This window comes from Onychomys torridus, chromosome 2, assembly GCF_903995425.1.
Source record: "Onychomys torridus chromosome 2, mOncTor1.1, whole genome shotgun sequence".
NCBI lineage: Eukaryota > Metazoa > Chordata > Mammalia > Rodentia > Cricetidae > Onychomys > Onychomys torridus.
This window is the reverse complement of record NC_050444.1, coordinates 36,248,403-36,263,784: the sequence shown is the minus strand read 5'-3', so window position 1 is coordinate 36,263,784 and position 15,382 is coordinate 36,248,403. Positions and strand designations below refer to the sequence as shown.

The following is a 15,382-nucleotide window of genomic DNA, read 5'->3' as shown; positions in this document are numbered from 1 at the left end:
TTGGTTATGGTTTTCTGTAACGGTCTCTATCTGTTGCAATGAGAAGGGGTGAGGACTAGACAGTGATCTAGCTAGACCCTGGAGAGGAGGTGGGTGCCCCCTTTCTTTTGTTAATTGTGGTAAAATACATACAACACAAAATGAGATCATTTCCTGTTGCTACTGAAACATGGTTATTCCTCTTGAGGCATCTATACTGTGTACTGCTGCCCAATTATACTTAGAAGCACAAATGCAGCATTTCCCCCAAGACTGTCAGGTGTTTAAAGGCAGTCTAGGTCCTGCTGACTTTTGCATCTTCTTTTCCCTGCCTACTGGACGACTTGGTCTGAAGAAATGACAGCTGGGAAGTATCACCCATTCAGAGGGAATTCATCCAGATGCAGGTCTGGAACAACGAATAGAACACATGAGCCATGAGCTGATGCTCTCCCAACTTTCCTGGTACCCAGACTCACCTGTTTTGGCTGGCAAAAGATGCTTGGTCTATAGGCAGGATGCTCTCAGGCCACGGGGCAGTCTGATTTGGAGGAGCTTGCTGTTGATTATACTGAGGTCCCCCCATGTTCATTTCTAGTTCAGAAGGCCCTAAAAGAGGAGAAAGAAAAAAGAAAAGCCTATAATCCTGTATCTTTTAGTTTAGAGAGCACACATTTATTTATTGTATACTACCAAGTACAATTGCTGGTTGATGGAAATGAGAAGGCAGAAGCATAAAGGTGAAGAAAGACCGTGTATTCTGGTGGGAAGTACAAATGAAAGCAATAAATACCAAGGTTAGTGTCACCTACCTCAGGGCATGTCCAGATCGGCAGTAACAGCAGGATCCCTATTCTCTTACTTACAGACAACACGAACTCATTTTTCAACTATCATAAACATTAGTAAGTATATATTACATAATTATGGTTTCCACTGCATGGTTTAACATTTGTGCAATAGCTTGTACATGGTGGTGGTGGTGAATGGACACAACTTCCACCTCACTTCCATACCACATCCTACAGTGCACAACCCCGGCCAGAACATGGGTGCTTGCGGAAGACTGGAATGCCACAGCAGGCACCCACTCAGACACACTTCTTTCCTGAGGGTCCCATGAGTGTACACACTACTCTACTATCCACCCATCTGACCTCCACTACGGCAGGCAACTTGGTGTTGGGCTGAATTCATGGCTTTGTTGAGTTTATTCACAACTAGGGAAATTTAGCTACAAGCTAAGCCTTACAGAGATATACTGGAAGTTCCAAAAGGGAGATGCCCTTCAGCAAGGACCAGGAATAAATTAAATGTCTATATACACCAGGCAGTGGTGGCGCACACCTTTAATCCCAGCACTTAGGAGCCAAAGGTAGGCAGATCTCTGTGAGTTTGAGGCCAGCCTGGTCTAGAGTGAGTTCCAGGACAGCCAGAGCTACACAGAGAAACCCTGCCTCAGAAAAAGACCAAAAATTTCTCTATATGAGACCCCTATTATGACTTTCACAAGCATCTTAAAATTGTCTCAGCTGAATTTTTCATAGAAATCTGGGTGTATATATATATATATATATATATATATATATATATATATATATATATATTAGTATTTTCAAATGACACAAATTTAAGTTTGGGAACCATTTACTACTTTGAGTACATATGTAGAAATGTAATCTTTTTTTTTTTTTTTTTTTTGGTTTTTCGAGACAGGGTTTCTCTGTATAGCTTTGTGCCTTTCCTGGAACTCACTCTGTAGAGCAGGCTGGCCTCGAACTCACAGAGATCCACCTGCCTCTGCCTCCAGAGTGCCGGGATTACAGGCGTGCGCCACCACCACCGCCGGCCTAGAAATGTAACCTTAAATGTCACTCTCAGAATACTGAGTCAAAATGCACACAGCAATTCAGTACCTATGGAAGAGACTTAATGTCAGAGTTCTGACAAGAAACCTGATATTCTGTCAAAACAATCTTGCATTTTCCTGTGAATGAATGAGTACTTCCTGTACAATATCCAACACAAAAGTTTACAAACACAGACTTTTCAGAATTGAGCTAATGTACAATATCAGAGGAAGGTCCCATGTCCGTGGTGAAATCTAACAGTATCAAGTAGGAGCTGTATAAATTACTGATCTTTTTCCCTGGAGACAGGGTCTCGTTTAGCTCAAGTGGACCTCAAATTTGCTATGCTTCTGAGGATGACAGATTTCTGGTCTTCCTGCCTCCACCTCCCAAGTATTGGGATTATAGGTGTGCGCATGAATATTTTAATGTAACAGGTTACCTGAGATAATTTTCAAGTGTACCATGCAGTAGGTATCAGTATGTTTAGCTGTACAAACCACCCACCACATCAACACTGGCACATTTTCATCTGCCCCAAAAGAAATCCTGTCTCTGGGAGTCACTTCCCACATCCTTCCAGGCCTTTAGCACTAGGCAACCAGGACAGTCTATGACGATCACGTCACATAGAGATTTTGTGGAATGAGTGCAAAAATTCATTTTAATAATGCCAACTCTCTCTAAATGGAATTCTAGAGATCCTCAAGTGCTGTGTCATTGTTGTACAAGAGGCCACGTCATCAGTGAGGCCTAGGGAAGAGTCTGACTTCACAGTCTGGTTTGAGGGCCTTGGAGGACCAGGATGATTGTGTAGAGTTCAACATTACAGCTACATCACTCAGCTATGTCTTTACCTTTACACTATCATATGAATGATTATGTATGTGTATAGCATTCATAATGTGACATTCTAATGCGCTTTGCCTCCAAATTAAAATTATGCAATTGCTTTATGATTCTACAAAGTTCTAGCAAAATCCCATTCAGGATTGCTTCACAACAGAGGATTACCTAGGCTCCAAGCCAGAAGCAAGTCTGGAAGGCCCCATGAGCTGACCCTCTATTTCAAGAAAGGCTAAGGAGAGAAAAGGTACTGCATCGCCTTACCTATGTTCATGACCTGAGACTGGAGCATCTGTCTTTGGCCAGGCTGGCTGTTGGCTCGCATGGGGATGCTGGCTGTTGGGTTCCGAATCATGCCTCCTTGGATTGGCCGGTTCATGGCTCCAGTAGTAGCAGCACCAGTGACCCTCACAGCTGGACTCTGTGGTGCCCACTCCCCAGAAGGCATGGTGGCTCGGGAAGTGCCACTGCCAATCATTCCTGCATGCAAGGCAGAGGAGCTGAGAGAGGCAGACACCGAAAACAGCACACAAGCAAACACCAGACCTACCGCCCCACTGAGACTCAGACCATGACTGCAAACTGCCCAACGGCAAACCCTCCCTGGGCAGATTGGGCCCTTGGCGAAGAAATAAGAATTGGCAATTACAATAGTTTTCATGACACGAATCTGCTACTCTGTTTGGTTCGGAAGAGCTGCTAAAACTGTTCCCATATGTACTCAGAACAGGTGCTGCGGCAAGTGGGTAACCCCAACTTCCTTCCTCAGGAAGTGAATCACATTAGCTGACACACACGTCAGAGCCTTACTTTCCAAAAAGAACGTGAGGTGAGGAGGACAAGGGAAGAACTGACAATCAATCCCGAGTTAACGACCCCAATCAGACAGCATCCCCAAAGACTAAGGACGCCTTAAACACCCTCATCTTCCTTCTGGTTTGTCTGGAGACATGCAGGCATGTTCACTGTCTGACCGTTACGCTAGGCTGTCACACCACAAGACACTTCAATAACAACTTCCATTAAAAAAAATGGGTAAACTTCAAAATTTACCAAGGGCAGTCTCTAGGTACTAAGGGAACCTAGTAAGACCTTTTTGACACAGTCCTCAGGCTGAGAGGACTCCAGGCTCCTGGACCATTGCATTCCTGACTGTGCAGATGCAGAGTGTGTGAGAGAATCCTTCTACACTGGCCGCTGATCACATGAACAATGAGTAGTCAACATCACCAAGCAGGATTCAGGGGCTGTTAGTGTCTCGGCCCTGGATGTTGGCAATGGCCAAGCAGTGGCTAAGACCTGCTGCTGAAAGGAAAGCCTCAGAAACGACATCTCTTTACTTTGAAATATTTGATCCAGGGAATATACCAAATATACGGTTTGCTTTCATTGACTTTATTTGGGTCAAGCAACTACAAATTTGGTCTAATTAACACATGGACAGAACATGGGTCTTTCCTCACTTGTGAAACGAGGGTGTGCTGAGGATGATGATGAGGGATAGAGTCAAAAACTGTGAGGATATTAACACACACATCAAGCATCTTATATTTAGTCTATACAAAGACATTATGGGAGAATAGGTAGTTTGTTTTTCAAAATAACCTCCTATGTAAATAGCATAACAAGATTACAGACAGGAGGAGGGAAACTATCTCTAACTCAACAGTATTAGTGCAACGAGATGATGTTATTCCTTTGGGTGTTTGTTTTTAGAAGCTGAGGGAGACTACCATCTGATTGTTACAGCTCAGGTACCAGTAGGTCCAGGGATGCCCAAGTTCAGGTACGCCCATCCTCATGGCCCTACGGTCCTGTATAAGACTCCTCCAACAACACAGAGCGATTTTTCTTCCCTGGGAGGGAGCTGCCCCTAGTGAACCATCAGCCACTTTTCTCTAAATCAGTATTTGAGAGTGGCACAGTGACAACGCACTGGTTTCATGAACCTGTAATGTAATGAGGTGGCCAGGGCATGGCACATGAGTGAGCAGTCAATACTTGCTGAATGAATGAAGTGACAACAGTGCAGCTCAGTTTCCCAGGAATTCTATCTCAGCAACAGGAAATAAAACATCACCATTTCCCCTTAAATAGAACTCTGATCTTTGGTTAACTAAAATGGCAATGCACAGGGATTACAGACTGAGCTAAAAATAGCAAGAACTAAAACACCCACAACTGCAAGTTCTTTTTATAATATCTACTTATTTCTATGCCCAAGTGTCTAATATGTCATTGAGACAAAGGAAGAAGCTATAGATTCTGAGCAGCTCTTCATTAGTGGGGGCCAGCATCCTTCCAGATCCTTAACAAATGCTGTTCCAAGGCTGGAGGAGGCGCTGTGAGTTCAGGCCTGGATTCTATGGCAGCTGCAGCAGAAGCAGGGACTCCTTAGGAAATGTGCCCGGAGAATGTGCTGGATGTTGGAAAACTACAGCAGGTCAAGGTCCAGCTAGATCACAGGCAACTTCTCCAGTCTCCAGAAAGCCTCCCTGAATTGGGGCTGGAGGTTTTGGTTGGGCTGGACACATCACTACTTAAAGTAATTAGCGTTACACTAGTTTTGAAATGGGCCACCCTGTGGTCCCAAACCAACGTGCTCATTTAATTTTGTCCTAATCTGAAGCTATTAAAATGCATTAAAAGTTAAGAAGACAAAAGCCAATAAAATAAAGCAAAACACACAAAAATCTATGGTTCAAGTCATCCTCCAGCTTTAGCCTCCGGCAAAGCTAAGTCTACAATGAAAACGCAGTAAGACAGACAAAAAGACCTTCACTTTCAATTTCTTTCTTTCTTTCCTGACTGGAAACAGGACCTACAATTGTGAAAGACTGGTGGAATTTTAAACTCCTTCTGAAATACTCCAAACACAGTAATACATCTTTGGGGGTATCAGCGATTATCACTGGATGCTAACAAGCACCAGCTATTTTGCATAGGCCCTTCCATGTTCGGACCAATAGCCGGGATGGAAGTGAAGTCTGGACAAGAAGACTGATGCTCAGAAACCTCATCAAAGCAGCAGGTGAAGGATGACCTGGTCACTTGCTGGTGTGGCTTCCCACAGGCCAGGCTCAGAGAATCTGCGCGGTTTCTGCACTGACACAGACAGCTTCTACCAAGTGTCTGTGCACTTCTACTATCCTGACGCACAAACACACTGTTCAGTTCCACAACCCACCAATCAGCAGCAGCCCTTACCTGTGCTATTGTTCCCTAAGTTTCCTTGGCTTCCTAGCATCCCTTGATTACCCATCATTCCTGGCTGAGGTATCACTGAGTAGGGACTATTGTTTCTGATTGGTGGGAAAGGTCCAGCACCAGTTGGGCTTTGCAATGTGATGTCAAGTGGTAAATTCTGGTTTGGCAATAACCTGCCCAGTTGCCCTGGTCGTGGGTTATTAAAAGCTAAGGAGAAAACAAATGAAAATTGAAGGTTAATAAAGGGCAATGAAAAGGAATATTAACAATAGCAGTGTTTAGGGAAAATGTCACCTGTAAAATGACGAAGATGCACACCAGGGACCAACTACCTACATGGAGGACAAGTAACATACAGAAAACATATGCAGCACCCCATATGATATTATCAACAGGTCTCTGATCTAACTCTCAATGGCCTTAGGAAAAGGGAATGTAAAACCTATATAACACATTTTTCTTTCCAGTAGTTTTAATACTGAAAGTTTTTGTTAAATAAAGCATTAATATGATATTGTTCACGTTATATTATTCAAACTTTGGCACAGTAGTCTTTTTCTTTTTCTCATTATTACATGCAGTAACAAAGCTACACACATATGGTTTGGATGTCAGGATATTATTTCTTAACTGGGCTTTCAAGGTTTAGGATGAATTAGAAGTGGATATTTTTACTAGAAATTAAGATCTTTGAGTGTACACTGTGTTACCCGAAGCAATAAAGGCTGTCACCATCTGTGTGGCCTCTTTAATTGTGGGCACATGTTTAGATATGAGATGATTTTTGTTAGTTCATAAGAATTGACTGTGCCCTGAGCAGTTATCTAGTATCAAGTAGATGACCTGTAATTTTATAACAATGTTACTGCAACACTCGGGTACTCTGTAGCACAATTTGCAGAGCTAATTTGTTAGGTAACACCAAGCACTTTGCGTTCTTTTAATTTCATAAACACAGATTGTAGCAGCTCAGTTTAGAGAAGGGGGCTTCATAGTCCACAGTAGAAAGAAAACATCCAGGAAAAATGAAGGCTGGGACAGACATTACATGCCACACTGAGTCCTGCCCTTCCGGGGTCATTTACCCGGCCTCTGTTCTCTAATCAAGTCCCACTGGGAGCTCCAGAGAGGGTGGGAGCTGTGAGCTCCCACGTGTTCTTTGGATTAAGGAGTAGCATCTTGTATGCTTCTTACCTTATTCTCTCAATTCTTTAGCTCTCTGATCACCCTGGCAAAACAAAAATTCACCTTTCTTCTTTTCCCCTTTGCAGAATGGGCAGGAACCATCCAAGAAAGGATTTCGTTTCTAAAGGTAGTCATTCTCTATTTGGCTGACACTTGCCTTTTCAGACTTGAGAATAGTGCTAGGCACTGGCTCAAACCTCCTGAGGTAGAGACAGTCACTGTGTTTACCAGCACTGAGGAAGTTGTCTTTCTGTAAACCATGGGTGTGCTATAGACAAACTGCTCTCTCACACAAACTGAAAACTTCATCCATGATCAGGTTTGTAAGCTATGTGATCAGAGTAAATAGCATTTTTTTACTTAGCTCAAACAAATTTAAAATAAAATTCCTAAATGATAGAGCAAGGCATTTGACTGTGAGCAGTCTTTTCATGGACAACAATTAAATTTTGAAAATAATCTAGTTTCTTTTTTTTGAGATAGGGGCTCACTATGTAGCTCAGGTTGGCCTTGAACCCACCACCCTCTTGCCTTAGCCACATGCCTGGGATTATAGGCCTGCAGTACCATGCCTGGCTTCAATCTTCCTCTCTAAAGAAAGTATTACAGTTAGCAGAGGAACTTCAACAGGACCAAAATCCATTCTGAACACTGACAGACCAGGACAGTAGATGGTGCTGTTGTATCATAAAAAAACCCTCCCAGTAACTAAACAGAGGCAGACTTTAATTAATCTGTTTCTGATGGGGATGAAATGGGAAATTCCTCAGCAAAAATGATAAGAGGGCATACTCACTGCTCTGTGACATTCGCAGCGCTGTTTTCTGGGCTCCAACAGGTGTAACAGGGCTGCTGTCCGCGGTGAGTTGCATGAGGTCATTGATGATGGCTTGCTTGTCAACTGACCCAGCAGGGGCTCCTGGCCTTGTGTCTGGGAAAAGCTGTGGTAACTGACTATTTTGCAAATCATCCAAAATCTCTTCCAAGTTGTCCAGCTCGCTGCCAGGCTGCAGTTAACAACAGAAGTATACATCCAGGCTCATGCTGCAAGTGGGGATCCCAACCCCCACTATTGGCATCCACAGATCTAACCATCACAAGGCACATCGCCAAGTGAAAAAAGCAGGCGTGTGCAAACGTCAAGCTTAACAATGAATTGTCTTTCATACCTGAGTTCACCAAGTACTGCAATCTAACCTATGAACCCTGGCCCCCTCACCTAGAAAGAAGGCTGAATTGGAAAGAAAGCTGTTTCTCACCTTGTGACTCTCTGACAGTTTATATATTCCCTTTACTGTATACAGACCACCCCGTTAATTATGAACATGTATATCTCCAATTACTTAGAGTTGGACGATGACTTAACAGTTCGGATCTAGGTTTGGTGGTTAAGTTTTCCTAAGGAGTAACAACAATGAAGCTGGTGAGAATGGGTCCCAACAACAGCGGCTATTTGCCTTGGGGGATGGTGGTGTAAAATATGCTTAAAGCACTCATGAACTAGCTAAGTCTTGCCTTTGCAATTTGAATTTCCATTCTGTTTGCTTTTATTTTAGGTTTTGAATGAGAGTGGTTTTCTCATTTACCAGCTTAGGTGACAAGATATACAGAAGCTGCTGCTGACCAAACACAGCACTTACTAACTTGATTTTACAGAGACTACATGTTTCTTAGAGTTCCTGATCCCCTTCTTCAATTCAATTTCCATTGCCAATATTGATTAATGTAGGTATGACCATTATTTACACCAACTGCTTTCTTCTAAGACACTAAAAAGATTGCACAGACATTCTTTTAAGTAGAAACTATCAGGGTGCTAGTATTTAAAACCAGAGATTGCAGTAACACAGGAAAGGGGATGAAGCCAGTGTGACCATGTCTGAATCCCGGCACCTGAGGCTAAAGTCAGCCCGGGCTACACAGTGAGCTACAGGCCAGCCTGGGCTAAAGTGAGATTGCTTCCAAACTGAACAAAGAGTGTCTGAGTCCATCTGATGCTGGCATGCACTTCTAGTGGGGCAGCTCATGTACAAATCCTGCCCTCTACATGGAAGACTTTTGTCACTTATGGCAAAGACATGGTCCTGGGGTATCTTCTGACTGGACACACGTCACATTGAGAGGCTCCTGGGCTGAAGTGACATTTGTTTGATTCTTTTCAGAGACAGCACTAAAGAATAAACTTAGCAACTTCTCTTCCAGGACTCCTCACATATTGTTAGAACAGCTAGAAGACCATTTTTGTGTCAGCCAGTTCCAGCAGTAGGGCGAGCTCTTTCTCTGGGAGTTACAGACAGGTGACGAGACCCTGAGAGCTCCTGAGGAAGGGATGCACTACGATCAGCCCAGCTTTCCCCTCGACAGTAACGTATGTGGTGGGGCGGGGTGTGTGTGGCACTCAGTCAAGATGAATTCCTTTCATCATTAAAATATAATTGTAACAGAAGTTCCCACAACTTCCAGATTGCTCAGAAAAGTGCTTCATGTGTACCTGCGATAACTCTCTGTAGAGTTTTGTCTATATATGTAACACAGAACAGGACGGGGCTCTAATGAGACATCTATGTTGTCTGAAGCAGTGTCCCATGACAACATGACTTCCCCCAAGTGCTTTTAAAGCGCAGTGTATGGGTAAGGGAGAGGGGCTCACCTCCTATTTTTCCTTCTTTCCTCTTCCACACAAACTAAATTAGAAACCACCTTAAACAGAGCAAGAACTTTTTTTTTTCCTCCTTTTTTTTTTTTTTTTTTTTTTTTTTGAGACAAGGTCACTATGTAGCCCAGGCAGGCCTTAAACTTGGAGTGTGGAACTCTGTTTTTTCAAGACAGGGTTTCTCTGTGTAGTTTTGGCTGTCCTGGAACTCACTTTGTAGACCAGGCTGTTCTTGAAGTCACAGAGATCTGAGTGCTGGGATTAAAGGCGTGCGCCACCACTGCCTAGTATAAAATCATTTCTATTTCTACTTCTTGACTATAATTTTCCTACTGTTATGGATTGTAATGTAAATATCTGTGTTTTCTGCTGCTCTATGTAGTTCTGGCTGTCCTGGAACTCTCTATATAGACCAGGCTGCCTGCTTTTGCCTTTTGAGTGCTGGAATTAAAGGCATGTGCCACCACGCCTGGCCACCTTCTTTTGTAATCTATTTCTGTATAATATACTAAGTGTATATAAATGTAAATACTTATATTTTAACATCACAGGCACATATAATGTTATATATACATGTTAAGATATATTTGGGTAACTAAAATCAATTTATTTAAAAAAGAAGAATTTGAGACAGGGTCTCATATAGCCCAATCTGGTCTTTAACCCCCTATATAGTGGAGACTTGCTTTTAATTCTTGAACCCCCTCCTCCATCTTCTAGGTGCTGGGATTACAGGTATGTGGGAAATACCTAGCTCAAATAATTTATAACTAAAAATTTCCATATCTATTATATATATTTGTACTCATGCAGTGCTGGGGACCAAACCAACTTTGTGTGATATGAAATGAGCTACCCCCTCATCACTAAGTTTTATTTATTAAAATTAAACCAACTTGTGCTGGGCAGTGGTGGCGTACACCTTTAATCCCAGCACTCAGGAGGCAGAGCCAGGCAGATCTCTGTGAGTTCGAGGCCAGCCTGGGCTACAGAGTGAGTTCCAGGAAAGGCGCAAAGCTACACAGGGAAACCCTGTCTCGAAAAACCAAAAAAATTAAACCAACTTGCAAGTTTTGATCTTTCCCATTTATGAGTTCATCAATCACCTATGTGGACGAGAGTGGAACTCAGTGGCAAAGCTTGCACAAGAGGCCCTCGGCTCAATTTCCAACACGGGAAAGGAAGAGACAAAGGGAAGGAGGGCGAGGAAGTTAACAGGAGGCAGCTGACCTGAAAAACAACACTGGAGAGCTCCGGAGTGTAGGTGAAACTTCAGCTACACCGTAGGTTTCCCTGTGGTTCATTGGAACTGGTCTCCATCTACAGATTCACAGCTCTGGACACTATCTGAATTCATTCAGGTTAACATTTCAAGCCACACCACAAACTTTTAGAGACATTGCTTTGCCTGAGTTTTTACTCCTTGTCAATTTTTGGAATATGCATTTAATATTAATTTGTTATCAGTTTAATCCCCCCAGGTTGACCTTGAATTTACAATCCTCCTGTCTCAGCTCTGGGAGTGTTGGGATTCTAGAAGCACATCGTCATGCCTGGCTTTAAGTGTAAGGAGATAGATTTCAGAGTGTCCCTGCCCCTTGGCAGACTGATTTCAGCACTTTCGTCAGTGTTCATGTAAGATCTGAAGGGCTGAAATGTGGTCACATGGTGTTTCTGAGAGAAAATTTCTTCTACAGTTTTGTAGTTTATAGCTCACAGAGGTTCTTTTAGACCCTACCCACTATGTTAGGCACATTTTTCTTTGCAAGACAAAGAGATCAACGCCTTCCTTTAAAATGCCTTCCAGACACTTCTATTGAATGCTCAAATCAGCCCCATCAATTTGGGTAGTTAGTTTCAACTATTTCTGGTAGAAAGTGAGTCAGAAAGATTTTTATAAAATCCTACAAAGGAAAAATAGACTTGATTTCTTTAACTTTTCATTTTTCTGGTTTTATGATTTTTTTCATGTGTCAAATCAACTTGTTCTCTGAAGGAAATAAACGAACACATGAGTTAATGACATAAGCATTCTCATGAATTACAAAGTGCCTTATAAGACTATTTTAAACTAGTTTTAAAAAACAGCATAAAAAACTAGAGTTTCATACCATTTGCTTAGCACAGAATTGTGAAGGAATTCTACTGTGTCTGGAGGGACACAACTCCCTGACGCTCCCAGTTTAAAATGTGGTTTGCCTTTCCTGGGAGTCAAGCATCTCCAGGCCCCCACAAGGAGCAGAACGGCAGGAAGAACCTGGAGTCAAGGGTCCGCTTGGCTGAGTACCAGCCATGCGCCATTGCGTAATAAGCACACGAGTTATGGCAGCGCGCACACACACACACACACACACACACACACACACACACACACACACACACGCTGGAAATGATTGTCAGTTTCTGCTTCCTGTTTGCTAGGAAATGTCGTAGGAGCATCTTGTTTAAATGCTCTACCCACTAAAAATATGCTATTTTAGGTATAATAATATGTGCCACCAAAGCACTTCCTGGCTTTCAAAAACACACATCCAGTTAATTTTTTTTAACAAGACAGTCAATTTCGATCCAGGCTTACTATCTGCTTTTGCTTTCTAAGTAACTAATGTAGTCCCCTGAAATGGAAGCCTGAAGAACCTGGACAGCAGGTGGCGGGAGAGAAGGGAACAAGGGAGGCAAGCAGGAGATGAGAGAACCATTGTTTTTTCCCTCATGCCAACTTTGATCTAAATTTAGGTAAAGCATACTTCCTGTGGTAACTTCTCTCCTTGCTATGTTTTGACTCTGAAACGGTTCTGTGAAGCTGTATTTTAAATGGTGTTCTGGGGGAGAGTAGCAAGAAGGTGCATGAGCAAGGAGCTAGATTACATGACAGAAAATATAAATCCTGTGTGTGTGCCTGTGGACCCTGCTCTTACTAATCTTCAAACAACAGATTTATATTGAAACAAACTAGTCTTTGTTTCTCAGATAATTTTGATTAGAAAATTATTTCTCCTAAATAAAAAATCTCAAAAAAACCCCAAACAAACAAACAAAAACCCAAACCAAAAACCCACAAACAAAAAAATCCCAAAACTTTTCTTGTCTGACGATTGTGAAATCATTTACACAAAGTAGCGACAAATATCGATCCCTTTATCGATCCCTTTCATTGTCTGTCCCTCCAAGCCCTCAGGGTCTGAGGTCTGGGACAGAAACTACTGTTTATGGAGCGAGGGGCCAGCCATGTTCTTCACTGAGCTGCAGTGGGTCTCCTGAGTCAGGAAGCTGCCCTCTAGCATGTTACGTCACCTAAGTGACTTTACCTGTGCCCGCCATCTGAACTACCACCACTTCTGTGTTATCTAATCCAGTAAATCTCAAAAGATGAAAACTCGGTTGTCCACTTCACATCACACAAGACATTGCTCTTAACTTTCTGCTGTCCTCGGTCCCCGAGCTCAGTTTCACAGCATTATAAAACAACTGTGCTCCAGGACCTTGGGTTGGTGTCCAATGTTTAGGATTAATCACTAATAATGTTAATGTAATTTTAAGTCTGCTTCAGCAGAAGCTGTTGAACCAAAGTGAAAGAAGTAAGAGGCCAAGTACTCAGAACCCAGGAACTGGCTGCAAGAGTGCCACCAATCTGCAGCCTCTGAGGACTCGGGGACTCACAGGCACCGTGTGGGATGGAGTGTGGCTCTCTTGAGGCAGGTGGCACACCACCTTCTGACTTGCAACACAACTTTCAAGGGCAAACTACAGGCCATGTTAAGTAGAGAAACCCTTGTGACTTCCTCACTGCTGAACCAATCATGACTCAAAAAGAATCTGCCAGACAGGACATGTTCAGGAATTGGGGAAGGCTAGGTTGGGTCACTAAGCTCAGTCAATCAGGGATTCCACCACTGCAGTTGCAATGGCCTATCACTTGCTTTTCGAAGTGAGTGATAAAATCAATGGTTTGCCTTCTCACTGTGGGACCGTTCTCACCAGAGTGCTGTTCAGAATGACTGAGGCCTGGGGGGAAATGTTGGAGAGGCACCAAAATTTCAGTGTGGAGGAAAACATTCCAGAGATCTGTTGTACAAGGTGGTAGAAAACAGTAACAAATATATATTGAAGAGCAAGGTATTTGTATGACCAGCACACGATGTGATATGTTAATTAATCTGATAGTGGTATTCTACAGTGGCACATATTGTATGTTATGAGGACTGCTTTTTGTTAAAAAAAAAAAAAATGAAGAAGATGATTCTGAACATTACTTTAGGTACCCTGGATTGTTTTCAAGATGTTAACTGGTTTTGAAACAATAATACATAATGGCTTTGATAACTCTCCTCCCATCCATTTCCTCTTATGTGTTTTTAACTAATGGTCAGTGAGATTCTTCTACATTACTCAGAAGTATTCATGGAAAGAGGAAGAGAGGCAGAAGTATCTTCACTGGATATGAGAACTAGCTAAATTCGGATCACAGTCAGAGAGAGGTAAATAGACATTAAGTCTGCTCTGACAAAGCCCGGACTAAGAAAGTTGGCTGCTGCCAGTTTAGGGTTCAGCCATCTACAGCCAGCCTGCAGTTCATCCTGCGACTCCTGGTAGTGGATGATCTATGACCTAAGAATGAATTTACCTTGCTCACAGTAAAAACAATGACACACACACACACACACACACACACACACACACACACACACACACACTCTAAAGAATACTTTGTGCTCATCACAACTGTCTACTTCAGGGGCTGTAAGTAAAACTGTACTAGAGCCCAACCACACTTACTTCTCAGTGTCCACAGCTGCTCTGGCCTACAGTGGCAGGGCTGAGTGTCTGACAGGTAGGCCCATGGTACTACTGTCACTCTTTGCTGGGGGTGTGTTGGAGGAGCAGCAGGTGGCAACTTAAGTTCAAGGTGTCAGCCCGCGAGGAGGCAACTCCCTGATGGGTGGATCTTGGATAGGCAAGGCCCCGAGACCATAGAACCCTGAATGTCTTTTGTTTCTGCTGTGCCTTTACATGTCTGCCGCTGCCATCTTTCTCTGGTATCTGGCATGGTGTGAATGGGTGTGGGGAGATCCCTACTGTCTGTAATGTAGTGTGTTTATCTCATGGAAACATCCCATTCTACTGGTCACTTTTACCTGTGGATTATTATGAAGATGATTCTTTCCTAAGCTGTACTGTCCGATTGATAATAACGTTACTTTATACAGAGTTTTGATGAGTTTACAGAGTAAAAACAAGGACATGAGACAGCTAGAGCACATGAGTTTCTATTGAGGAACCGTATAGACTGCAGCTTAGGTTAAAATTCTTTTGTCCTTAATGTTGGGAGATGTGTTCATAGGTTTCTGAGTGCATCACAGCTGAAACAAAGCTTTGAACATAAAGTTAGGGCCAGGAAGTGGTAGCACGCACCTTTAATCCCAGCACTTGGGAGGCAGAGCCAGGCAGATCTCTGTGAGTTCGAGGCCAGCCTGGTCTACAGAGCGAGATCCAGGAAAGGCACAAAGCTACACAGAGAAACCCTTTCTCAAAAAACCAAAAAGAAAGAAAAAGGTATATAGTAGGAAGAACACAGAAGAGTGTGTGAATGTTTTTTCCCCTTATCCCCTCAGATAAAAAAGTCTAGTACCGTGGACTCTGTGGATGTCCCTGAGTCCTGTGC

At 42.9% G+C, this 15,382-nt stretch overlaps 1 protein-coding gene across 1 annotated transcript in view; it reads right to left on the bottom strand.

Annotated features, from left to right (window-relative positions):
- Ncoa2 (nuclear receptor coactivator 2) overlaps nucleotides 1-15,382 on the bottom strand; it is a 245,191-nt gene that overhangs the window by 13,366 nt on the left and 216,443 nt on the right. The window contains exons 13-16 of the mRNA XM_036178914.1: nucleotides 7,864-8,074; nucleotides 5,883-6,089; nucleotides 2,940-3,155; nucleotides 459-588 (exon numbers count right to left, since the gene is read on the bottom strand). Coding sequence (XP_036034807.1) covers nucleotides 459-588; nucleotides 2,940-3,155; nucleotides 5,883-6,089; nucleotides 7,864-8,074 — 764 coding nt within the window. The remainder of the gene's footprint in view (nucleotides 1-458; nucleotides 589-2,939; nucleotides 3,156-5,882; nucleotides 6,090-7,863; nucleotides 8,075-15,382) is intronic.